We start from the raw sequence: 25,587 nt of genomic DNA on the forward strand, positions 1-25,587 counted from the left end.
GCCCCTTCTTCAGAGGGTCGTTGTGAGGATCAGTGAAATGTGTCAACATGTCAGGGCAATAAGCTTTTATTGAGCACCTACTGCATACCAGGCAGGCTTGGTGCTAAGCACTGGGGATACAAAGAAAGATAAAAGACAGCCTTCAAGAGGCTCCCAATCTACTGGGGGACTCAACAGGCAAACAGCCATGTACAGACAAGACAGAGACAGGAGAAACTGGAGAGAGACAGAAAGGCAGGTTAGGTAGATAGTAGGTATTTAACTAAGCACTTGCTTATATGCTATGTGCCAGTATTGGAAACACTGATCCAAGCCAAAAAAAAGTCCCTACCCTCAAGATTCTAAAAGTGAACTGAAAGAAGAGGGAGGGAAGAGAAATGTGCCTATTGAAGGGGCATGTAGACCCAGTCCTGTGGAAATGAATCTTAATCGCAACCTGGAGAGCCATGGTTGACCTGGACATCATTCCTAAAGTGAAAGTTCTGGGAGGAAGTACCCAATCAGAGGGAGAGGGCCCAAGTGTGGTGGGTATTTCCAGAGTGAGAATTAATGCCAGACTGGAATGATCTTGAAGACACCCACATGCAGAGGAGGTGGGTTTGCAAACGCTCATCACTCACTCCACATCACTCACTCCACATGCAGGCTTGCTGGGGAGCCTGAGGGCAGGTGGGGAGGTCAGTAGGCAGAGTGGATCGGAGAGAGGCTCCAGACTTGAGGGACAGACAACCCAAGAGAATGCCAGGAGCCCAGAGATGCGAAGTCCTAGTCATGGAACCACCAGGAGGCTGGAGTCACTGGATCAAAGAGTACACGTTGGGGAGTGAGGTGTAGGAAGACTAGAAAGGTAGGAGGGAGCAGGTGACCAAGGGCCTCGAAGGTCACAGGATCCTGTATTTGCTCCCGGAGACTGTTGCAGTTGATTGGATAGGGAAAGGGGTCCCATGGTCAGACTGGGGCTTGAGGAAGATCACTAGGAAATACACTGGATCAGGGAAAGACCTGAGGCAGGAGCCCCCCTCACCCTCCAGCAATGTTAGGAGTGGGGGCAGTGAGTGAGCTTTGATGATGCTGCTAGGACCAGGCGCTCCTGGGTTGTTTGCAAACGCTCATCACTCACTCCACATCTCAACCTAAAAGTGGGACTCTGCAAAGGTGTTGGAATGATCAAAATGACCCAAACACACAGCCCTGTCTTGGGCTGTGATTTCTTCCTGCCAGGAACATTGAAGTAGGACAAGCCTTTGATACTGTTCATGATCATGGGATGGTGGAGAAGGCCAGGCAAGTTTCCCCAGTGTGGGGTGACTGTCCCAGTATCAATGGCCCTTCTCAGTCCTGGGGAATCAAAGTCAATCATTCGGAAGATAAAGGCTATTGCAAGACCAGCACTGGCTAAGTTAATGGGGAGAGCTGACAGGCTCTCACAAAGGGCAGACTTAGGGCAGACTTAGGGGCTGATGGATGTCCTAAACTCCTTCCCCTTGTTGAGGACCGGAGGTAAATCTATTTCTGTATCATTTTGTGTTTTTTGCTAATCAATTAACTGTGCTCCCAAACTAAATAAGACAGCGCCATAGGGACTCTTATCTCCATCTAACAAATGAAGAAACTGAGGCAGATAGAACTTAAAGGACTTGCTTGGGGTCAAACAGTATCATAGGCTGAAACTGAACCCAGGTCTTTTTTATCTATATTCTCATTGTACGAGGACAGATTGAAGGAAGTAGACATTCTTAACCTGGATAACATTTAGCTTTGAGGAAAAGACTGGATGGGAATAACAGTTTTCTCCCACTGTAGATTGGACTAGCTTCAGGTGGCCCTGGAAGATGAGTATAGGAGCCATGAAAGGAAGCAATGAAAGATCCACGTTAGGTTGGAGCCAGTCACTCAGCAACCAGTCACATGTGGAAGCCATCCTAAAGAGGCATGGGTTGCCCCAAGAACTCCTGGCTCACTGGAGGTCTTCTAGCCAAAGCTGGATGGCCACTTACTGGCTACACTGAAGAGGGAATTTTCCTTCAGGGATGGCTTGGATGGGATACTCACTAAGGTTCCTTCCACCTCTGAGAAAGCTAGACTTTCTAAACTGTAACGGTGGACAGAAAAATTGGCAGTGGAAGGCCCTAAAATGTCAAAGCTGGATGCAATGGGAAAATTCATCAAAGCCAACCCTCTTGTCTTCCAGAGGAGAGAAGGAAAGTTATGCAGCCAGTAAGCAGCCAGCCAGACTTGGAACTCACATCTTCTGAATGCAAGGTTCTCAGCCTTTTAAAAAAATATTAGGGAGATATTTTAAAGGTAGATATTTGGTACCTACATTCCATTGATACTTCTAATAAATCAGTTCTAATCTTGGCATTCTCTGTGGTCCTAGAGGAAAACCCTTAGTGCATATGCTCCTACCCGAGTCCAAACACTTCAAGTCTCTCGGAGAGTGCATCCATTCAAACATCCATCCATCCATCCATCCATCCATCCATCCATCCATCCATCCCCCCTCAGACAGTGTTTATAACTAAGGTGCCAGGCTCTGTAACCTGATGTTCAGAGCTCAAGGGGATACCAGGGCCCCACAGCTCAGGGCTCTTTCTGCCTCAGTCTCAGGGGTCAATGAACTGAAGGTTCTGGCCTTGGGAATTCTTTCTACTTGTGATGAAACCTCTGGGAGACACTTGACAGTTCTTGGTCCAGTGTAAATAATAATAATGTAATAAAGGGAACTATGGCTGGTTGTCTTGGTAACTTCCAATCTTGTAAGATGCGGGCTATTGGTTCTTCATGTGGGAAGTCAGATGGGTCCCAGAGCAGAGGCTCAAAATGACATTGAAGTAACCCAAAGAATTCTGCCATCTCTGAGGGGGAAGGGGTAAGGGGAGGCAGGGGGAGAGACAGAGATAGACAGAGAGAAAAGAAGAGAGAGGGAGAAAGGAGGATAGGAGAGGGAAGAGAGAGACTAAAAGAGAGAGAAGACAGAGGCAGCGGATAAGGGGGAGGAGAGAGGGAGAGATTAATGTAGTCTAATGGAGAAAGCAGTGGATTCACGAGTCAGGAAGATAGGAGTTCCAATTCTGTCTCAGATACTTAGCAGCAGTGTGAACTTTTGGGCAAATCACTTAAGTACTTAAAGTTACTGAAATCTAGTAGATGTTTAATAACTGCTTGCTGACTAGTTGACAACCTCTCTCAGCTTAGTTTCCTTTTCCGTAAAGTAGGGCTAATAGAACCCCCCTCTCCCCTCCCTCTTATCCCCCTGCTGTCTTCTCTTTTTCTTCTTCTCCTCTCCTCTCCTCTCACTCTCCTCTCTTCTCCTCTCCTCTCTTCTCTATCTCCCAGGGTTGTAAGGATAGACTTGAGAGAATTATCCAGGTATGGTGCTTTGTAAACCTTATAATACTATAAATGTTAGCTATGACTATCTACTCCCACTTGGGTGACTCTTGGAAGATCACCTGCCTTTCTGGGCCTCAGTTTCTTCATCTATAAAAGGACCGAGTTGGAATAGCTGGCCTCTCAGGCCACTTTCAGCACTAAATCTCTGGTCCTGTGATCTTTTCCCACAATTCCCTAGACTAAATCATTTCTTCCAAGGGTCCACTGCTGCTACCCTCCCCCTCACATTGGTGGGACATGCCTGAAACCTGGGATCTGATGTATTCAAGCAGGATGTTTATATCCGGGCAGATGTGAACTTGAGTGGAGGCTGAGGCCTATTTGCTGAGGTCCCAGGAGTGCTAGAACCCCCCCCCCCCATTCCCCCTCCCCACATACATGCTCCTGTTTGTCCAAAGCTTTTCCATGTTTAAGCATTTTTCATCATTCATCCTTCCACTCATCCTCTGCCAGACCGTTGATGCTCACCACAGCCCTAGGAGACAGACAGCATGAACTATGGCTCCATTTTACAGATGAGGAATCAGAGAGCCTTAGGTCAGTGAGGAGAGTTAACTGAGACCTCAGAGCTCCTGACCTGACTCATCCCAGACATCCAGAATTCTGAGGGCTTCCTTCCCTTTGCCTCTGCAAAGGAAATCCAAGAGTCTCTGCGTTCAGGGATCTATGAACTGGACGAAGAGAAGGGCTTTGGTGTCTGGACTCATGCCCCTAACTGGGGCAGGAAGAGCTTTGACTTTCTTCTCTCCCTGTCTAGCACCCATTCCCTTTTCCTTGTTCAGCAATATCCCCAGAGAGAGGAATTTCCATAAACTCTTGTTGTGGTGACATGGACCTGGTAGCTTGCAGGACCCCAGAGATTATAAGTTGGACTACTGCCTGAACAAGAACCTTCTCCCTTCACCTACACCCTCCCTCACAAAAGGCCTGGCATATGGCAAACAGTAAGCACTTAATACATGCTCATCCATTGACTGGGCCTAGAGCCTCTTCTTAGAAACCTCTGGGAGGAGTCCATGCCTCTCAGCACTCCATTTGGACACAATTCTGTCTGCCATTCCGCACGGACTACTTCAGAAATGAGACAGGCTTTGATATGAACCAACACCACTTTAATGTAAAAAACAGAACTCCTATTGGCGCATAAATATGACAGGGCATAAATAAAGTAAGAAAGGAAAGGGCTGAGTGTGTGACAATAAATTACTGATAAATATCACCTGGGGCAGCTAAGTGCTGGGCAGAAGAGGGGGGAGATCTCCTGTGAGGACCGAATTGCTTCAGGGGGTGGCATCACAAGCTGATCTTGGATGGTTCCAAGTGTCTGACCCCCTCTACCACTGACAGAAAAGGAGGAGGAGCAGGGTGGGGGCGGTGAGCTTCAGCAGAAGAGAGGGATGGGGGGGAGCAGCCGGCCTGCATGAAGGGACCCCAGAGCCCAGTGCTATGGGAGGGTAGGGCTCTATCTCAGCGGCTGCCTTTTGCAGTCCTCTAGAGATGTGTCTGATGGGCCCACAAGCTGCCCAGAGCTGTCTCCTATCTCCTTCTGTTTCAAGCTGTGTTTATACTGAAAAGATAGGCGCTCATCAAGCTGGGGGTGACAAGGTCATTTCATTTCTTGCTATCAAGTGAGGTAAGCCAGGTTGAAAGACAGAGTTAGTAGGGGGCAGGGAGGGGTTAACAGCCTTATCTCCCAGGGCAATCTGAGACTTAGTAGGCTGGAAAGAGAGGTCATTCACCCTGGTGCTGGTCTGAGAAGGAAAAGCAGCTGAGGAGGTGGGGGTGGGGCCTCTTGCAGTGCGAAGCAGCCCCATTGGGACCAGTCCTGGGTGGCTCCCAGCTGAAGGACCCTGGCCTTGGATTCATTCCAAAAAGACCTGAGGCTGATCCAGTCCACCCTTCAGCTCTCACAATCACTGATTCACAGCAAAAATGGGTATCTCCTATACCCCATGGAAAGTGACCCTGTCCAAAGGGGAGATCCCTCAGGCAAGGGGTTTGGCAGATGCTCAATATCTTACACATGGACCACCTCGAGACCCTTCATGTATTTACAAAATTATAACTGGCACTCTCTCCAGGGACGTCTTCATCCTTCAGACACCCTTCCTCCTCCATGCCTCAGACAGCCTTGAGGCCACCCCAGCTCCCCCGAAGCCCATCTGCTCCATGTGGACGAGAGATAGGGAGACTGGGCCTGGCTCCCAAATGCTGGCAGAGGTCTCCTTATTTCTGGAAGCTGGGGCTCTTTATAGGTGAGAAGTTGGAAGCGAGGCCAAAGGGGTCCATGCTGTCAGTTTCTAGTGGCGAGGAAAACACCTCAGAGTCAAAGGAATCTCTGTGGCCCCCAGACTCCTCAGCCTCCAGAGGAACGGAGCTGATCATGGGCAAGAAATGAGAGAGAGGCAGGAAGTCCTTGCCTTGGAACAACTGCCTCTGTCTGTCGCTGCAGAGGGAGACGGGGAGGCCATACTTCTGGGACTGGTACACGTTATAACCATCAGGGCGAATCTGTTCCTCAAAGGTACAGTCTTCAGCAGAGAACCTCACCTAGACAGAGACGAAAACCTGTTAGAACCCTGTCTGTTATGCTGGATGACAGCAGAGAAGGCCAGGGAAGAGAGGATGGCAAAGATCATCACCTAACAGGAGACTCCCACTAACCCACTCAAGGTGGGTACTTCAGCTCCAATTATCCCCATTTAACAAATAAGGAAACTGAGTCCAGAGAAGAGAAGACATTTGTCCAGGGTCATACAGATTTGTCAGTGTCAGAGGTTCCGAGTTCAAATCTTACTTCTGCCCCTTACCAGGTGCAGGGTGTAGAAGTATGTCTCCCACTAGATGTAGGCCTAGAGGTCAAAAAGGCTCAAAAAGTTCAAATCCTCCCTCAGACACTTACAGGCTATGTGGCTCTGAACAAGTCACTTAACCACTGTCTGCCTGCATTTCTTCAACTGCAGAATGGGGATCACACAGAACCTACCTCCCAGAGCTGCTGGGAGAATCAGTTGAGATAACGTCTTAAAGTGCCTGGTGTTTATTAAGTTCATCGATCCATTTTTCCTTTTTCCTCCTCCCTTCCTTGAAACTAGGACTACAGGGCCTCAAGAAGAGGGAAGTTGAATGTCTGACTCAGTGAGGCCTGTTGATTGTCTTTGATTAGCTGAAGGTGCTGAATTTCTATTGTATTTGGTTCCAGAAGCCAGAACTCAGATCTGGGGATGGTGGGTCCAAGCAACCAAGACTCCAGCTTAGCCTAAGTAAAGAAAAGCTTGCTTCCCTAAAGGGGTCTGGGCTGTCCCAGGAATGGCTTCCCTCCTCTGCCCTGAGGGTCCCAAGCTGAGGACAAGGTCGGCCAGTTGGGCCTCTCCCTGGGGGGATTCCCATCCAGGTCCAGCTGGGAGACTGAGAAAGAAGATGGGAGAGAATTCCCCAAAGGCGGAGCTGAAAGGAACCTTATAGTCCATTACATGCAGACCCTCATTTTAGCATGGACTGAGAACTTACTAAATGCTGAGGATACTGAAGACACACACACACACACACATACACACACACACACACACACACACATTTTCAATAAGTCAATTAGTCTGGGGTTATCTGCAAAGATCTGGTAATCTTAGAGGAAAACCCTCAGTCCTCATGATCCTGCCAAGAGTCCAAATACTTCCCTTCTCCATGAGAGAGTGCCCCCCACCAACGTTTCTAACTAAGGTGCTGAGCTGAACAACATGGTGTTCAGAGCTCAGGGGCCACCAGGGCCCCAAAGCTCAGGGCTCTCGATGACTCCTGCTCTGGGGTCAGTGAACTTCAGGTGATGGTTCCTGGTGAACTCTTTCAACCTGTAATAAAATGTCCAGGAGACGCTTGACAGTTCTTGGTCAAATGCAAACAATAATGAAGTGGAGTCGCTGGTTATGCCACCCTATAGTCAATCATTTCTGAAATGGAAAACCAGAGAAATGGAGATGTGAGCCTCAAACTCACCCACTCTCCAGTGATCTCAGAGGCACCTGAGCAGACAAGCCTCTGCTTACCGACCTCCAGGCCTGGGGCACCTGAGACCTCCCAGCTCCTTCTCTTTCTGAACAGCTCTACTGATCACTTCCTCATGAGCCCCTTTTGGACTGCTCTCTCCAATCCAGAGCCATGGGATGGCAAAGCTGGAAGGGAGAGAGCTCAGGTAGGGTTCACTCAGCTGTCAGCAGTGACCGCCATGTGGTTATCTGGCTTAGGATTCCAAGGGACTGGGAACTGGGAGGGGGTTTTTCAATCTTGTTTTTCTTTCTACATCTAGTATTAAAAACACACACACACACAACAAAAAAACAAAAACCCCAACTAACTGGCTGGAAGATTGGCAGGAAATTTATTTCTCAAAATAAGCCCCATTCACTTCAACTAATATAACAGAGTTTAACTACATTTAATGGCGTTAAAATCAAAGATTTCAACTGGAAATGTTAGGATATCGAATGGTATCTAGAGGGAACAGCCAGCTGACCTCATCATGACTTTCACATTCTCCAGGAAAGACAGTTTCCTGCTCAGCCCAGTTGGAAGCTACAGAACCTCAGCATCTCAGATGGAAGGGGTAGCTCTGAGAAGCTGGGTCCAGCTCATATCTGATCAGGAATCCTATCCCCCAGGCAAGAGTTGGTCAGCCCTGGATCCAAGGCCACCAGGCATTCCGGTTCCCTCTGTGGCCCTTGGCTTGGTAGGAAGTCCTTGCTAGCATTGAGCCAAAAATCCTTCTTGGCTCTGCTGTTCCCCCTCTCCAGGCTCCTAGCCCTGCCTTGGAAGCCAAACAGAGGAAGGCTAATCCCCTTCTCACATGGCCCTCCAGATCCATGAAGACAGATGTCTATTTTCTTTCATTTTAGGCAGAGTGGGAAAAGGCCTTCCCTGATGAGCACCTGATGAATGGTTGAGGCATAGATGACCAGAGAGACCAGGAGGCCCACTGGAACTGCCACTTTAAGGGAGTGTCCCAATAGGAAAAACAACCTCAGTGCTTTTAGAGCCCCCAGCCCCCAGGTGCCAGATTCCTCCCCAGGCCCCCTCCTCCTTTCTTCACTCTCTTCTAGTCCTCCCCTCCCCTTCAGTATTTAACTAATAAAGGGCACAAAAGAACCTGACATCAATGGTTCACAGCCACAAAACAAGCCGGGTCCAACATCAAAAGACCGGAGCTGGGGTCATGAAGCATCCTGGGGAGAAGCGAATCAGAGGTGGGCTCTCCCTGAAGCATCCTTGCAGGCCATGGATCTGGGCTGTTCCCAGGTCTTGGGAAGCAAGACTGCAAGCACTGGCTGGGGGTGGGCATTCACAGCAGGGCCCCTGACCAGCCCTCCTCAGACCACCCTTCTCAGACCTCCCACAGCCACCAGCCATCGATGACCCCAGAAGGGGGGGGGGGGGTTTGAGAGTGGGTCCCTTTGAACTTCGGCCTTTGTTGGCAGCTAATTAGGAAAGCAGCGCGCACTGATTTTCCATGGGCCTAGCTCTCCCACCAGGCCTGAACTGAACGGTAATAGGGGAGCAGTAGGATGGCTGGCTGACAGGCCTGGAGTGTTTATTATTCTGAGATGAAGAGACCAGCTTTGGGGGGGTGGGGACTGGGGGGCCAACCTCTGGAAGCCCAGCATTCTCCGCTCAGAAGACTAAATCTTTGAAAAACTGTCCGGATGATTTGCAAGGGGCAGGATTTAAAATAGGGGAACCGGGTGAATATATAACAAAGGTGACATAATTAACCCTCCCATACTGCAGTAAAGATGGGGAAGCATTTTACATAATAATGGCTAATGTAGAGGCCCCTGCTTTGAAGTTTGGAGAGCATTTAATTCTGTGATCTCATTGGAGACTCACACTTAGTAAAAAAGGTGCAATTCCCCCCACCCCATTTCACCCAAGAGGAAACCAGAAACCCCTGAATCTCTCCTGGTCCCCTCAGCTCTCAGCTCTCAGCACAGCGCCTGGGGCAGGCAGATTCGAAATAAAGGCTTGTGGGCCCCTGGACAGCTCCAGCTCTCCTGCTGCCCCGATCCTGCAGCTTCTGCCAACAGGCACATTGAAGATCCTAAAGAGGGAGGACAGGCTAGCATCACCCCCATTTTATAGAGGGTTAGAAAGGGAGAGTGACTTGAAATCCAGCCAGTTAAGAAGAGGCTCAGGGGTGTCCCGACAGATCTACTTCTGCTTTTATTTAAAAAATGCAGAAAAATTGGGCTTCATCATTGACCCCCACCCTTGTCTGGTGGGCTTTCCCAGGTATGCTTAGAGGAAACAATGGGACAGCTTTCAAGATTTAAAGCAGGAAGAGAGCCCTCTCAGGAGCTTTCTATGGCTTGCCCAGAAAACAAAAGCAGCCCTTTTATTATTTTAAGGGCTCGTCTGTCGCGGCTTGCTGCGGTGACAATCACTTTTCGCTTCCCAGTGCAAATGTCAAGCCGCCTGCACAAAGCAAATCTCGCTGGGCTCTAGGTTTTTCCTCGACTTTTCTGCCCTGGATTTGGAGCTGAAGCTCAGTCCTCAGCTGATTCGGAGGCTCAGTCAAAGTAATAGCTACTGTTTCTTAGATCTCGACTGCTTCGTTCCTCAGTACCCTGGGAAGTAGTGTCGGAGATCTTTCTCTTTTTGCAAGCTAGCAATAGCAAGCCCCTCCCCCTCCAGAATGCAGCCTGGGACCCCGGGGCTCCCCAGCTTCTCGAGTATCTCCAGAGGAGCCTGGCTCCAGCTTCTTAACACAAAGAAATCACATTCCTTCTCCAGCCGAGTTCAACGCTAGATAAGAACTTGACATCACTAATCCCATTACAGCCTCGAGATGGGTACTATTATCACGATTTTGCAGTGGAGGAAACTGAGGCTCAGAGTGGTTAAGTAATTTGGAGCCCAGCGTCACAAGGAGGTAAATAAACATCAATACATTTTTTTAAAGCTTGAAAATTGGCAGAAAATGTCCCCAAGCCACAGAATTGGAAAGCCCCGGGGAGCCAGTTATCCAAGCCCTGGAGGCTGGGAAGTTGACTTACCGATCCCTGGAGCTTCCCGGAGTCTCCCATACAGAGGTATCGAGAGCTGTGGACACCCTTGATCGCCACCGTCCGGAGAGCTACCGCCTTGATCTCCAGCAAACCTGAGCAAAAAGGAGACAGGTGAGGACGGTGCCCCGACGGGGCGTCCGAGCATCGCGCGGAGCCAGAGTGAGCCCGAGCCACCTCAACTCTGGCCTCCCAAGAATCAGAGTATTGGAAGGGTGATGGCCAGAAGGCAGGGTTACCCTCGCCCAGCCGGACTGAAGGAGCACTCCGACTTTGTCCGCTGGCACTGGGAGGTGCCGCGTGTCCAGACCTCCTGCCTGAGAAGCCCGGGCAGAAAGCCCTCCAGCGCGCTGGGGTGAGCCTGCACCAGCGCCAGGGGACTGAGGCACCCCGGAGGCCTTTGGTATGGAAGGGAGGGAGTAAGGGTCTGCGGTTTCAAGCTGGCAAGCACATTCCAGAGTGTACAAGATGTACAAACCCCACGCGCGCGCACACACACCGCATACAGACACACACACACGACTTACTTAGCGCGCTCTGGCTCCGGCTGCCGTCCACGCGGCCGTCCCGGTGGATCCTCAGGAAGAAGGAGCCGGTCAGCCCATGCCGATTGGCCGTGTAGAGGTGCCGCAGGCGGATGGGCTCTCCCCACCCGTAGTAGACGTGCGGGCCGGCGTCCACCAGAGGCCGGCCACGCACCGTCGGGGCTAGCCAGAGCGCGGTCAGGGTCAGCAGAGGGCTCAGCAACCGGGCCATCGCGCAGCTGGCCCTGGGCCTGTCCCGGAGCTGCCTCACTCCACACGGGGTGGACACCAAGGTGCACACAGTCACGCAGTTAGGCGCTTCCCGACGGACTAACGAGGCACTAGGGAGCCAAGGCGCTGGGATGGGGAGGAAGAAGCTGGCGCAGTGACGCCTTTTATAGGACTTCTTATCTGCACTTTGCTGAGGTTTCTGCAAATAGTTCGGCTATTTCATACCCGGGTCAAATCTCAGGGGGTCAGTCCACACCCCAATCCACGGGCGAATTCTCACACACACACCCGTCCCGCCCCCACCCCACCCCTCCACGCGCGGGTACTGTCCTTCCTTCCCCCTCACCTCTAGTCTTTGGGCTCCGCCCCCAGACGGCCCTAGGACTGGGGAGGGGCGGGGAGGAAGCTAGAAAGGAAGGAGGGAGAGCTACGGAAGACAGAGTGGAGAGAAAGAGGGGAGAGAGAGACAGAGACAGAGAGACAGAGACAGAGAGAGAGTAAGAGAGTAGCAAAAGAGGGGGGAAGGAATGGCTAAGGAGAGAAGGAAGAAAGGAAGGAGAAAAGAGGAGGGAAGGAGAGGGAAAAGACAAAAGTGGAAAGAGGTGAGGAGGGAGGGAGAGGACAAAGGAGAGAAGGAAGGAGAGGGGCAGAAAAGGAGAGAATGAAGTAAGGCTGGTTGACTGGACCCTAGAGACCCAGTTCTGGGTAACAAACAGTGTGCCTGCAGGTCCCTAGGGAAGGGTGGATGCAAAGACATGGAGAGGAGGCAGGCTGCCAGTCTGTCCCCCAGGGCTGGGGAGCTGAAATCCAGAGAGAAAGAAGGCAGGCTGCCCTCTCCTTCGCCCCTTCTCCCCTGCACCCCCTATCCACAGTCCCCCTAACTCAAGCAGCATCTTTCCTCCACTAGCCCCCTGGTGGACCACAACAAAGGAAAGCTGGCCTGGCCCAAATCTTCTGGAAGAGATGGGGCTGATATACTACCAATACAAAGGAGCTAGGACTGGGAGAAATGGACAGGGGCATACATCTTGGATTAGGACCTTTCGGGGTATCTGGCCTAGGATCCCCTGGACCATACTCCCCCCAGTGGCCATCCACCCATCTGTACACTGAAGGTCTCCAAAGGGTCTCCCATCACCGACTTTCTGGCCTCCAGCTTCTCAGAGGTTTGGGCTCCCCTATCAACTGGCTTTTAGAGAGTTCCTCCTAAGGACCCAGATAAGCTGAGGGGACACCTTGAAACCAAGGTGAGGGAAGCAGCACCTACACAGTTAGTGGCAGCCAGAACAGTCCCGGCTTGGAATCCCAGCACTTACTAGTAGGTGTCACCTTGGATAAGTCACAAATTAGTCCTCTGCAAAATGGGATCAGTGACACTGTGCTGTGAAGACCTGTGAGCAAATCATATTTGGAAGCAGTAGAAAGGCAAGCATTTACGTGTCTGGCACTTGCCAAGGGATAGTTCTTATTAGTAACAGGGCCTTCTCCACCTCCACTGGGCCCTTCCCCTGCCTGGCAGCCCACCTCTGCGCTGGGACAAACTAAGCTTTGACTCACTCCCCTCAAGGAGGCTGAGAAAAAGTTGATCTTAGAGAAGCCAGGGGGTCCCTTCCCATTCAAAAATGTTTGGCAGGTCATCCTCCCAGACCCCTTTCCTCTTAAAAACTTTTCTGGGTTTTATCTTCCTTCCTCTCTTCATTATTCCCTTTTCTTTGGCTCACAGTGAGCTCCTTGGATGTATATGTAGCATAGCCTCCTTGGGTGTCTGAGGAGAGTCGTCTCCCCTTTTTCTCTCTCCAAAACCTCATTTCAGCCCAATCCTCTGGAGCAATGGTAGCCACTAGATGGCGCATCATGCTCAGGTTGGAGCTCCTCTATCCCCAGAGAGCAGCCTGCATCCTGAAAATCCTTCCTGTGTCTGGCAGCCCTTGGAAACCCGGACTCTCCCAACTGGACAGGATTGTAAGGACATCTAGTTCAACATGCATTTGGCCAAGGATTCCCTGGATCACCCCTTGAAAAATGGCATTCGGCCTCTGCCTATGATCCCTCAATTTAAACCCAGAGAGGCAGACAAGTTAGCCTCCCCAGGCACTGGACCTTCAAACTCTTCTCAACTCCGTTCAGGGATGATTTTTAAAGAATCTATTGGTTAAAACATTTTTAAAAACCTATTTTCTCCTGGGTTACTTGCCTCCCTTGAAAATGGGGATAATTAGCTGCCAGCAAGGATTCTGGGTTCTAGGGCTCAAGAGGAGGACAAATTATGGACTTGTGGAAGATCAGACCTGAAAAAGGCCATCTCCAGTCTGTTTCCCATGCTGGGAATGCTTTCTCTCACAATCTTTGGCTTCCTCAAGGCTCAACTCAAATATCTCCTCCTGCACGTGTCTTTCATGATGCTCGTATCCTCCTCTAAAAATTAACTGTCTGTCTCCTTTGCAAAAGTACCTAGGTGGCTCAGTAGATGGAGCACCGAGTTGGAGTCAGGAAGAGTCATCTTTCAGAGTTCAGACATTAGCTGTGTGACCGGGGTGGAGGGGGATCATTTAACTTTGTTTGTCTCAGTTCCTTATCTGTAAAAGGAGCTGGAGAAGGAAATGGCAAACCCCTCTGGTATCTTTGCTAAGAAAACACCAAGAGTTGGACATGACTAAACGACAGAATCTTTACATTTTCTTTTCAGTTACATATTATTTTCTCCCATATAATATAAGCTTCTGGAGGGACTGTGATTTTTTTCTTTGATTCTCCAGCACAATATCAAGCACATAGTAGGTGCTTATTACAGGCTTATTGAATGAGTGGACAGTAGAGCTCATTGAAGCCAACTCCTCTGAGGAAGAAACTGAGGTCTGAGAAGGGATTCAAGGGAAGAGAAGGGAGAAGGAGGGTATGAGACTCATAGAATGATGGTGTAGAAAGGGACCTTTGAAATCAACTATTTCAAACACCTTATCTTACAGATTGGGAAACTGAGGCCAGAGGCTGAATAACTTGTCTAAGATGACTCAGTTGAAAAAGCAGGACAAGAACTCAGGTCTTCTGACTCTGAGCTAAGGGAAGCTAGAGAAAATGTAAACAACTGAACTCTGACCAGCACATCAGGTTGGGGTCCAAGCTTGTGGCTCTCTACCTCTGGCATAGAGCTCTACCTCTCCTTTGTCTGAAGGGAATTGACAAATCCTAGTAGTAACACGATTATCATTCTTAAAGTTCTATTTACTAACATTATTAAGATTTACAATGTGTATTTTCCAAAACTACCTTGTGAAGTAGGTCTGTTCTCATAGATTTGAAACTGGCAGGGACCTCAAAGATCATCTGTTCCAATCTGCTCATTAACAATGAAGAAACTGAGGTCAGAGTGGTCCTGTGACTTGCCTTGGATCACACAGGCAGTCAGTAGCAGAGACAAGATTTAATAGGACTCCCAAAGGTATGATCGTGTCAAGTCACACAACCCCTCTTGGTTTTTAGTGGTGTCTTTTATAGCTGTTCTGAAGATCTGGAAAGTTTCTTTAATTTTTTCATTCTGAACTTCACAAATGCCAAATGAAGTTGACATTTCCATGTACTTTGTACAATAGGATTAAAAACTCATGATTGCTGATGAAATGGCTTTTCTTTTAAAGTATAGAATCCATGTTTCCTATCCTTTTGCCAAACTGTCTTGTTGATCTAGCTTCTTTCTGGTCTTGTCTCTAAGCTCCTTTCCTCTCTCACCTCCATTGGAAAAAGGAAGAACAAAGGCCTTGCAACATGTATTCAGTCAAACAAAGCCAATCCCCACTTTGGCTTTGTCTGGTTCTGCTTCCCTTCTCTGCAAAGAGGCAAGCAAGCATCAGGCTTCATGCATCAGTCCTCTGGGGTGGTGGCTGGTCATTGCATTGAGCAGTGCTCTCAAGTTTATCAAGATTGCTTTTCCTTATAATGACATGGGCACAGGACTGCTCAACATGGCAAGCCCACATCAAAGAAGGCTCTGTGCTTTACGGGCCAAGCAGAATAGGGGTAACTCAAAAGAAACATGAGATTTAGAGCCCTCTCTGTTCCAGATGCCCATACAGACTGTGCTAGAGTCCACCAAGCTCATCTCGGTCTGATCAAACACAGTCAGACACACTGTACCTTGGCCTCAACATAGTAGTGTTGTGTTGGTCCCCCAAGCATGAAGGACAACGACCAGTCCTTACACTGTTGTTGGTATTGTACACATTCTCCTGGTTCTGTTCACTCTACTCAGGATCTGTTTATATAGGTCTTCCCAGGTTTCTCTAAAACTGTCCTGTTGATCTTGTCCCATCGAACAACAACCAGCCATTCTCCCAGTTGTGATTTCAGTTCTTTAGCACCCCCAGAACAGCTGTTATTGGCATTTTTGTACACAGGGGTTCTTTTCCTCTTTAGAGATATAGATATAATTGTATCATTGGGTTAAATGGTAGGAACAGTTTAGACCTTCCCAGATAACCTCAAAGATGGCTCTGAAACATGATGAATAGAGAAGATCAAGGAGCAGAAGGAAGTCCACCTTCCAGAACGACCGTTCAGCTGAGTGGGCAACTGTCACCTTTCCTACTTGTTGCCTGATGGACCAGGTTAAAGTAGTCCCTCTTGGGGCCTCTCAGGGTCTAAGCCTCACCCAAGTTGTGCCCCTTTCTCATTCTAACAACTTCCCAGAGGCATAAAATTGGATTTCCAGAATCGAAGGCGAAGAGGTTAAATGCTGACATCAGGCAAAGGGGAGGGAGCTGTTCAGGACCCTGATGCATTTCAATGAACAGAAGCAAAATTAACACAGTAGTCAATGACTGGCATTAATAACCAGGCAGGCAGAAGTGTCAGCATGGAAAATCTTGGGGGAAAGTACCTGGAGTCCACCAGTGAGCCTGGGTCTTTAAGTGTGACAGAAGCTTCTAAATCATTACATACTTCCCCTCCACCAACCCCCTGTGACTTTAATCAATGGCAGGCCCGATTAAATCTAATTGCTCTCCCCCCTCCCCCAGCAGCTTCAATTTCTAAAAGGTCCTCAGTGAAGGCACAGATGGGCATGGCTGTCAGAGGCAGCTCCCAGAAGGATGTGCTCTGCAGGAATCTGGCAGGATGCTAACAAGGCAGTGAATGAGGCCTGGCTCCTGGGAATGCCCACTTCCTTTGTCTGAAGGCAGCCCATTGCACTCTAGAGGCAGCTCTGTTGGGGAGGGAGCATTTCCAGAGAGCCCTTCCCTCTGTGCGTCTTCCACCCGCTGCTCCAGAACATGGAACCCATCACTTGACTACACCTGGCCAGGAGGTGGGTGGCCCAGTGCTGAAAGGACTTGGCATTTTAGAATAATCTGAGGAGAGGGGAGAGGCTGAGTCTGCTTGAAGAAGGAGGGGCTTCTGGCTTGGCTCACTAGTTTCTGCCTCTCCTGTGCAGAGGGCAGAAGCATAGGCATCCTTCTATCCTCAATGGAACCACTAGCCTCAAATGGACTGTAAATTCAGGCAGTTGAGCTTAAATGTGTGACCCAACCAGCTTTTGCTACATTGCTTTCTTTCCTGAATAGGTGACTGAGCATCATCCTCATGATGGGTGGATCCAGGGCTGCAGGTGACCTTATGAGTCCGAGAAATCAGGCGGGTCCCTGATCCTTTGAGAGGAGAAGTTGGTGGTGGAAGTAACTGAGTAAAATATTCAAAATTTGGACTAGAGTGGGGTATAAGCTGCCTAATCAACAATCCCACAGACTCCTTTATGTTCAAATGAAATCTAAGGGTCATACTTCCCGCAGACTGTAATAATGGTCATGGCGCAGCTAGGTGGTGCAATGGATAGAGTACCAGTGCAGGAGTCAGGAGGACCTGAGTTCAAATCTCACCTCAGATACTTGACACTCACTAGCTGTGTGACCTTGGGCAAGTCACTTAACCCCAACTGCCTCATCCTGGGTCATCTCGAGTCATCCTGTTGAATATCTGGTCACTGGATTCAGATGGCTCTGGAGGAGAAGTGAGGCTGGTGACCTGCACAGCCCTCCCTCACTCAAAGTCAAGTGCAAGTCATGTCATTATTTCTCTGATGGCATGGTCTTCTTTGGCAATGAAGGATGAACACACACACACACACACACACACACAAAACAATGGTCATATGTTTAGTTAGTGAATTCTGTCTTTAGGTTTTTCAACATAATGTTCTCTGTGAATGTTCTGGGTTTAGCATTACTTTTGTAGGAATAAATTATCTGTCCCATACCTAGTCAATACCGTACATGCAGTTCTATTTTATTTCCACTTTTGGGAAACCCCTAGACTTGTGAGTCATAACCTTATCCATAAACAGCTTTCCTCCAGGACTCAGTGGGTCAATGAATGTGAGAAAAAGGAGTGGGAAATCAAGTGCCCTGTCCCTATAGGTCCTATGATGGTCCCTCAGTATTGGATGTTTCATGTGCAGTTCTAATGACCAACATCTGACTCTCTTCTGGAAAAAAGTATTCGTGATAAACAGGTATAAACATCGATATAGTCTAAAAGCATTCATCTGCTTTGTTTCTTGATCATGGGCCAAACCATTCAGCTTTCCTCCTCCCTTCCCCCTTTTCCATTTGTACTCCACTTTGCACTGAAGTCTCACCTGGCATTAAGGTCTACGTTGATTCCGTTTGGAAGGACCCATGGAGGTCTTTGTAGAATCTCTCCCCTTCCTCATCTGGAACAACGGGAATTGAGAGCATAAGCTATAGCTATCTTCATGCTTTGTTTTTGGGTTTTCCCTTACGCTCATTATGGGCATTGCAAGGGGAGGTGACCAATTGTCCCATGACACGGTGTCTTGCAGTAGAGAGTCCCTTAGCTTCACTCCCCTGCAGCCATGTTAGGAGGTTGAGTCTCCAGGGGGATAACTTCCCCAACTTCAAAGTACTCTGTGGGTCAGGACTTCCAGCTATAGTTCATAAGCCCCCACTGATATATTCAACTTTCCACAGTTAACCAGAGGACACAATTAGCTCAAAGCAAAAGCGTTTATTGAAATGGAATGGTAAAAAAAAAAAAAAAAAAAAAGGTAACAACCAAACGTCTCCCTTAGAAACTGGGGGGGGGGGGGGGGGGAAGGAGCTCTTCCATAAATACAGCATCACAAGGAAGAATGGATTCAGATTCCCTTAGAATTTTGGGGAGGAGGGCTCTACACTTCTAGTATGACTGCGCCCCCTGGTGTCCAGTGCACTTGGCATCTACTTCTATTGTCCAAGACCGTGAGAATTGAGATGCAAAATGATGACCACTCCTACCTGCAGCATCCAAAAGTGTTTTCTTTTTAAAATTATTCATTCTTTTTGTTCTGATATCATTGTCTTTACTAAATATATCCCTCCTCCACCCCTCTCAAGTGAGCCATCTGTCATAACAAATGGAAGGAAGGAAGGAAGGAAGGAAGGAAGGAAGGAAGGAAGGAAGGAAGGAAGGAAGGAAGGAAGGAAGGAAGGAAGAAAGGAAAAGAGAGAGCCGAAACAATTTCAAGGTGAAAGGGCTGCCTCAAGTGGTGCCTCTGGAAGGCCTGTGTCAAATATGTTTTAGAAGGGCAAACTAGCTGCCTTGGGGCTGCCCATAACTTTCCAACTCTGGGATTCTATGATTCTTGGGCTGCCAGAGCTAGGTGGGTCCCTAAAGTCCAACAAAGAATGCCAGAGTCATGTAGAACCCAGCAGTGGTCACAGAGATGAGCCAGAGGCTCAGGGAGACCACAGTAAGTGAACAACTTGCACCCTCCTGGCCACAGAGCCATATCCAGGAGTGGCCTCTATGTCATACTGGGGGGTCCTAGCAGGGTCTGTGTGTGTTGAGACTCCCCCAGTGCCTTCCTTCTATAGAACTTTTAGGTTTGCAAAGCACTTACCATTTGGTATTTCACTTGACCCCCATAACAACCCTGAGTGGAGGGGTGTAATATTTAGGTACTGTTATTTTCCCTCTTTTGCAGATGAGGAAACTGAGGCTAAGTGAGGTTAGATGTCTTGTCCAGAGTCACCCAGTTAGTAAGTTTCTGAGGTAGGATTTAAACTTAGGTCTTTCTGACACCAAGTCCCGTCCCTGACCCACTGTGCTTCCTGGCTGGATGCTGGGCAGATGATTTTGCTTTAGAGACTTTTAAAAGGCAATGCTGGACTGTGGCTTATTTCAGAGAAGCTTGCTTCTATCCCAGTCACCCAACTCTTGAACTCCATGGATTGAAATTTAGAGGAGTCATGATTGTCCCTCCTGCCTGAAACATCTTCTTCCTCTAGTCTTTGGCTTATTCCAAGGCTCAGTTCAAGGAAGAGCTCCTCCATCTCTCCTCCCCCCACCACACTTTGTGTGGATTCTGCCTTTGACCCCAACTCTTACTCTGAGCAGAAACATGCCAAGTACTTGAGGGCTAGGAGATAAGTTCTAGTTTCTCCAGGTCTGTGTATTCCTAGCACCCATCATGGTGCCTGACACAGAGTAGGCAGTCAGTAAACACTTGAATGAAGCATTGAAATCAGTCTCTCTCTCTCTTTCTCTGTCTCTCTGTCTCTGTCTCTGTCTGTCTCTGTCTGTCTGTCTGTCTGTCTGTCTGTCTCTCTCTCTCTCTCTCTCTCTCTCTCTCTGTCTCTGTCTCTCTCTCCCTGTAGTAGAAGGCAGAGAGAATCCTCTGGTTGTTGGGCCTTTGATTTGGTGACTCTCAGAGATCAGGCAGCTTTCTTGATGACCGACTAAATGCAGGATGTTGGATTAGCAAGTTGTCCCTCAGTAGATTCTTTCTGGGCCTGGTTCTCTTGGGAAGGAGGATGAGATTCTCTCCTCGTATATTCTTCCTGCTCATTTCCTCAGTACCTATTATTTCCCATATCCGATAAATACCCAATGGTGACTCAATTCTTGCATCCCTGGGAGGGGAAAGGGGGTTTCCCTTCAGCATCCTCAGGAATGCTTTACCTTTAGAACACAAGACTGAAGAAAAGAAAGGGAGAGACTCTTTCCGTGTCCTCTTGCCTTCTGTAGCATTTCCCCAAACAGGAAGAACCTTCTAGATAAAAGGGCTAATGTTCAGTCCAGCTGTCAGACCTGGTAGTAGGATATAGAGACCTTCAGGCCTCATCAGGCGGCAGAGGACCTCTGAGGCTCACTACCTGTGTGACCTTGGGCTCACGTCACAGGCTCAAAAGAAAAAAAAGTGAATAGTCATAGATTTACAGTGGATGAGACCTTAGCCATCATCAAGCATCCAGTCCAGTCTCTTGTTGCTACAGGTGAGAAAACTGAGTCAGAGTCAGCGTGACTACTTGCCCACTGTTTTTATTCATTCGGTCATTTAGTACACATTCATTAGACACCTACTGTGTGCCAAGCACACAAAAGAAGGTCAAAGACAGACCCTGCCCTCAAAAAGCTTATGATCTATTGGGGGAGACAACATTCAAACAAAAATAAGTAAAGCAAGGAATTTACAGGATCAATAAGAAAGAATGAACAGAGGGAAAGTGCTAGAATTAAGGGGGGTTGTGAAGACTTCCTGTAGAAGGTGGGATTTTATTGGGCATTTAACGGAAGCCAAGGGCATCACTCTTCAGGAGTGAAGGATGGCCAAAGAAAACACCAAACAGGGAGGTAGAGGCAGGGCTAGGACCCAGGCACTTTGATGCTGTCTTCTGAACTCCGTTGGGCACAACTTTCAGAACTGGAATGTAATTCTGTAACATCCCTCAAAGGGCAGATTACACAGCTATAAAGACCATTATCTGAAGTACTTTTCATCATTTCTTTTCTGGTGTGGAAAGGGATGCTGGGAGTATCTCCATGTGGGGGACCAGAGGTTGGGCTCTGAGGGGCTGTCCAGAATCCCTAGTTCCCAAGCAGGCCCTTCCCTTCCCTAGCTGGTGGTGAGCCCTTCAGACCAAGCACTTGACCTCATTCTCCACATTTGCAGGATGGAGATAAGGTCACTCTTCCTGCCTCACCAGGATGGGATGGGAAGGGAGGCTTGCTCAGGAAGTGCTTTGGATTTCTCTTTTCCCACCAATCTATTGGGGCTTACAAAGCACCAGTCGCCAACTTTCTTCTACAACATAGAAAGTGTTTTCACAACTCTTCTAGGGCATAGGCTATTATTTCCATCTTGCAGATGGGGAAACTGAGGCCCTGTAAGGTAAAGGAACTTGCCCAAATCCTCAAAGTTGACCACTGGTAGAGTCTGGCCCTTAAATCTGGATTCTTTGACTTCTCGTAAGTGATCCTTCCACTAAGCCACAGATTCTGAGAGGGTTTTGTGCCCAACGCAGGCAAGATGGATGTGGGTTTTGTTCCTCTGTGGCCAACTGCCATTTCTGCCTATTGGAATTCAACTAACTTGCTAGGTGTTTTCTCCAATTCATTTTTAAGTCTAAGAAGGAAAAAATTAATGTTAATAATGATAAATAGTAACAAGTCATATTTACATAGCCCTTTAAGGTTTGTGGAGTGCTTTATAGAAGGGCTTTCATTTGGTCAAGAAAATCTAATGTTGACAGGTCTCAAGGAGATCCCTGTGCCTTCTATGGTTCACTTGGGTAATACTGAGTCAGCTGGGATTGCCAGTCTAAGTGAGCTCTCTGTGGCAATTGTCATTTTTTGGAGTAAATTCCAACAAACAGAGTTGAATCCAAAAGGGACTTAGGCTTAGTCCTCAGTTAACTAGAAATTCAGTTATTCAGAACCTCCCATTCCCTGAGGATTCTAGTGCCTTGAGGCTTTCAAGTTGGGAGGGTCTTCGGAGAGCTCTTCTCCCCTTCTTGAAGTCTCCTCAAGAAAAGTAGGGGAAGTATCATCATATATTGCTCATCCTTCATGGTGAGCTATTTTGGGGGAGTGGAGGGAGAGAGAAGACTCAGAGAACCTGGCTTTGAATTCTGTGACTGTGGGTCTCAGTTTCCCCATCAATAAATGGAGCAGAAGGTCTCAATGAATTCTGTAGTTTCTGCCAGCTTTAAATAGATGGCCTTTTAAACCCAAACTAAGTTGAGTAATAAATCTGAATTCCAACCTTTGGACAATAACAGCACAAGAGGAGGAGGAAGTGACAGGGCCCACCCCTGCTGAAGTGGGGTCATTGAGAGGAGAAGGAAAACTAGACTGCTGCCCCCTCCTTTTTGAAAGAAAACTCCAGCACAGACCCCTTGGAATCTATTCCCATCATTGTTGTCGAGGCTTTCAAAATTCTCAGCAGAAAAAGTTGATTTCCTGGGTGCATTTCCTTGCCTGGAGCCTGCATATCCCAAGTACTCTTCCCCTGAGAATGTGGTCTTAGCAGCTCCAAGCAGTACTTTGGGAAAGAGATGAGGCTGGCCTCTCTAGTCCTTCCCTGGGGATGGATGACTCAGGGAGTCTGCTCCAGATGCCCTTTTGAGTGAGTTTCATTAGCCTAATCCATCACTGAACATAGTAGCATTCTCTTCCTTTCTTCCTTCCTTCTTTCCTTCTTTCCATCTTTCCTTCCTTCTTTCCTTCCTTTCTTTTCCTTCTTTCTTTCTTTCCCCTTTTCTTCATTTCAATTCAATGAACATTTACAAAGTCCTTTATACGTGGCAGACATTGGGAACACAAAGACAGAAACAAAATGGTCCTTGCCCCCAACCAGCTTACATTCTGCTAGGTAGTGCACTAAAATGTCAAGGAATCCTGAAGCATCTAGTCACTGGCTTCTTGAATATGATATGATGCTCAGGTTCTCATTTGAATGGTTAAGAGCACCCCATGGCAGGCATGATGAACCGTCCTGTCAGTTTATGGTCTTTATTCAAAGGGAACTTGAATAACAGGCTTTCTCAAGGTGGCTCTTTGTCCTATAGAAACATCCTTGAATCTGCAAGCAGAGTACTTGGCTTTTAAAACATAAATGGAGGTTGAACTGATATGTGTGTATGACATGAATTTCCTATGTTCTGTTGATGTTTTTTAAAAATTTTTATATTTTTCAAATTACATGTGAAAAGAACTTTTGACATTCCTTTTTTAAAATTTGAATTCCAAATTCTCTTTCTCCTTCCCCTGCTCCCTCCTTGAGAAAGCATGTAATTTAATACACATTTTCAATCTTGCAAAGCATATTTCCAAATTACCCATGCTGTAAAAGAAAATGCAGACTCCCCCCAGAAAAACTCAAAGAAAGTACAAAAAAAAATCTTTTGATTTCCATTCAGACTCTAGCAGTTCTTTCTCTGGAGGTGGATAGCATTTTATTTCATGAGTTCTTTGGGATTGTCTTAGATCATCATACTACCATAAATATTTTTGTACATGTGGGTCCTTTTCCTTTTCCTTTCATTTCTTTGGAACACAGACCTAGCATTTGTGTTGATGGGTCAAAGGGTGTGCAGTTTTATAGTCCTTTGGGAATAGTTCCAAATAACTCTCCAGACAGGTTGGATCAATTCACAACTTCACCAGCAGTATTAGTGTTCCATTTCTTCCCATATTCCCTCAACATTTCCCTTTTTTGTCATATTAGCCAATCTGATAGGTATAAGGTGGCACTCCAGAGTTGTTTTAATTTGCATTTCTCTAATCAATAGTGATTTAGAGCATTTTTTCGTATAACTACAGATAGCTTTGATTTATTCTTCTGAAAATTGCAAGTTTATATTCTTTGACCATTTACCATTTGGGGAATGACTTGTATTCTTGCAAATCTGAATCAGTTCTCTATATATTTGAGACATGAGTCCTTTACAGAGAAATTTTGCATAAATTCTCCCCAGCCCCCCCAGTTTTCTGCTTTTCTTCTAATATTGGCTTTATTGTTTTCATTAATGCAAAAACTTTTTTAAAAATTATTTTATTTGTTTTCAGTGTTCTACAATCACTTCCATATATCTTATATTTCTTCCCCCTCCCTCCTCACTCCCTGAATTGGCATACAATTTTATATAGGTTCTACACATACATTCCTATTAAATGCATTTTCACCTTAGTCATGTTGCACAGAAGAATTAAAATGAATGGAAGAAATCATAAAATAAAACAAAACGTAATACAAAAGAAAATGATCTGCTTCATTCTGCGATTGAATTCCATAGTTCTTTCTCTGGATGTGGAAGGCATTTTACCTCAAGAGACCAATGGGAATTTTTTAAGTACTTGCATTGCAGTGAAGTACTAAACCTACCAGAAAAATTCCTTGCAAATGGTGGTTGTTGCTATGTACAAAGTTCTCCTGGTTCTGCTCTTTTCAGTCAGCATCAGTTCATATAAGTCTTTCCAGGGTTCTCTGAAGTCTTCTTATTCATCATTTCTTATAGCACAATAGTATTCCATTACATTCATATACCACAATTTATTCAGCCATTCCCCAATGGATGGGCATCCCCTTGATTTCCAGTTTTTGGCCACCACAAAGAGAGCTGCTATAAATATTTTTGTACATGTGGGACCCTTTTCCATTTTTATGATCTCTTGGGGATATAGTCTTAGAAGTGATACTGCTGGGTCAAAGGGTATGCACATTTTTGTAGCCCTTTGGGAATAGTTCCACATTGCTCTCCAGAATGGTTGGATCAGCTCACAGCTCCACCAACGATGAATTAGTGTTCCAACTCTCCCACATCTTCTCCAACATTTATCATCATCCTGTTTTGTCATGTTAGCCAATCTAATAGGAGTGATGTGGTGTCTCAGAGTTGTTTTGATTTGCATCTCTCTAATCAATAATCATGCAAAAACTTTTAACTTCATGTAATCAAAATTATCCACTTTACATTTTGTAATGCTCTCTATCTCTTATTTTGTCATAAATTCTTCCATTATACATAGTTCTGACAGGCAAACTATTTCATGCTCCCCTAATTTCCTAATGTCTAAATCCCTTTATGTCCAAATCATGTATCCACTTTGACCTTATCTTGGTATATGGTGTGAGACATTGGTCTATACCTAATTTATACCAACTACTTTCCAGTGTTCCCAGCAATCTTTGTCAAATAACCTTCCAGATATGGGGTGACCAGATCAGAAGACAGTGGGACGATTGGTGCCTTACTTCTGGAAGACGTCTTTCTTAATGTAGCCCAACATCACATGTTCTCTTTTGGCCACCATGTTAGACTGTTGACTCATAGTCAGTTTGGTGTTCCCTAAGTCAGTTTGGTGTTCACTGATCTCATTGATTGCAGTAGGTGTCAAAGACTCCCACAAAGACTGAAAAAGAGGAGAATCACCCAAGAGATCTGATTTTGAATAACAAAGCTCTATGGATGATCTTGACCAGGAAGACAGAACAGTCTACTCACCATCAAGTCAAGCAATGTAGCCTGGGGTAACAATTTCAGGAATTTTCATCTTAACTTTTGATCTTTTCCTAGTTTTATATAAGTTGATTACTTTGATTCTAGAGGGGAGAA

General features: G+C 47.1%; 1 protein-coding gene across 1 annotated transcript; it reads right to left on the reverse strand.

The window, feature by feature from the left end:
• Nucleotides 1–4,491: 4,491 nt before the first annotated feature.
• Nucleotides 4,492–11,204, reverse strand: FGF19 (fibroblast growth factor 19). Its single transcript, XM_072638300.1, has 3 exons — nt 10,976–11,204; nt 10,440–10,543; nt 4,492–5,946 (listed from the first exon to the last, which is right to left on the reverse strand). Exons 1-3 carry the CDS (start codon nt 11,202–11,204, stop codon nt 5,623–5,625), a joined length of 657 nt encoding a protein of 218 aa, XP_072494401.1. The 3' UTR covers nt 4,492–5,622.
• Nucleotides 11,205–25,587: the final 14,383 nt, after the last annotated feature.

Source organism: Notamacropus eugenii, chromosome 2 (assembly GCF_028372415.1).
Source record: "Notamacropus eugenii isolate mMacEug1 chromosome 2, mMacEug1.pri_v2, whole genome shotgun sequence".
Taxonomy (NCBI): domain Eukaryota; kingdom Metazoa; phylum Chordata; class Mammalia; order Diprotodontia; family Macropodidae; genus Notamacropus; species Notamacropus eugenii.

Excerpts from the sequence above, each read along its gene's own strand:
- FGF19 (XM_072638300.1), bottom strand. The coding sequence starts at position 11,204 with ATGGCCCGGTTGCTGAGCCCTCTGCTGACCCTGACCGCGCTCTGGCTA. Across the intron at positions 10,544-10,975 it reads CCGGAGCCAGAGCGCGCTAA|GTTTGCTGGAGATCAAGGCG; the intron begins GTAAGTCGTGTG and ends CTTTTTGCTCAG. Across the intron at positions 5,947-10,439 it reads CCGGGAAGCTCCAGGGATCG|GTGAGGTTCTCTGCTGAAGA; the intron begins GTAAGTCAACTT and ends GTCTCTGTCTAG.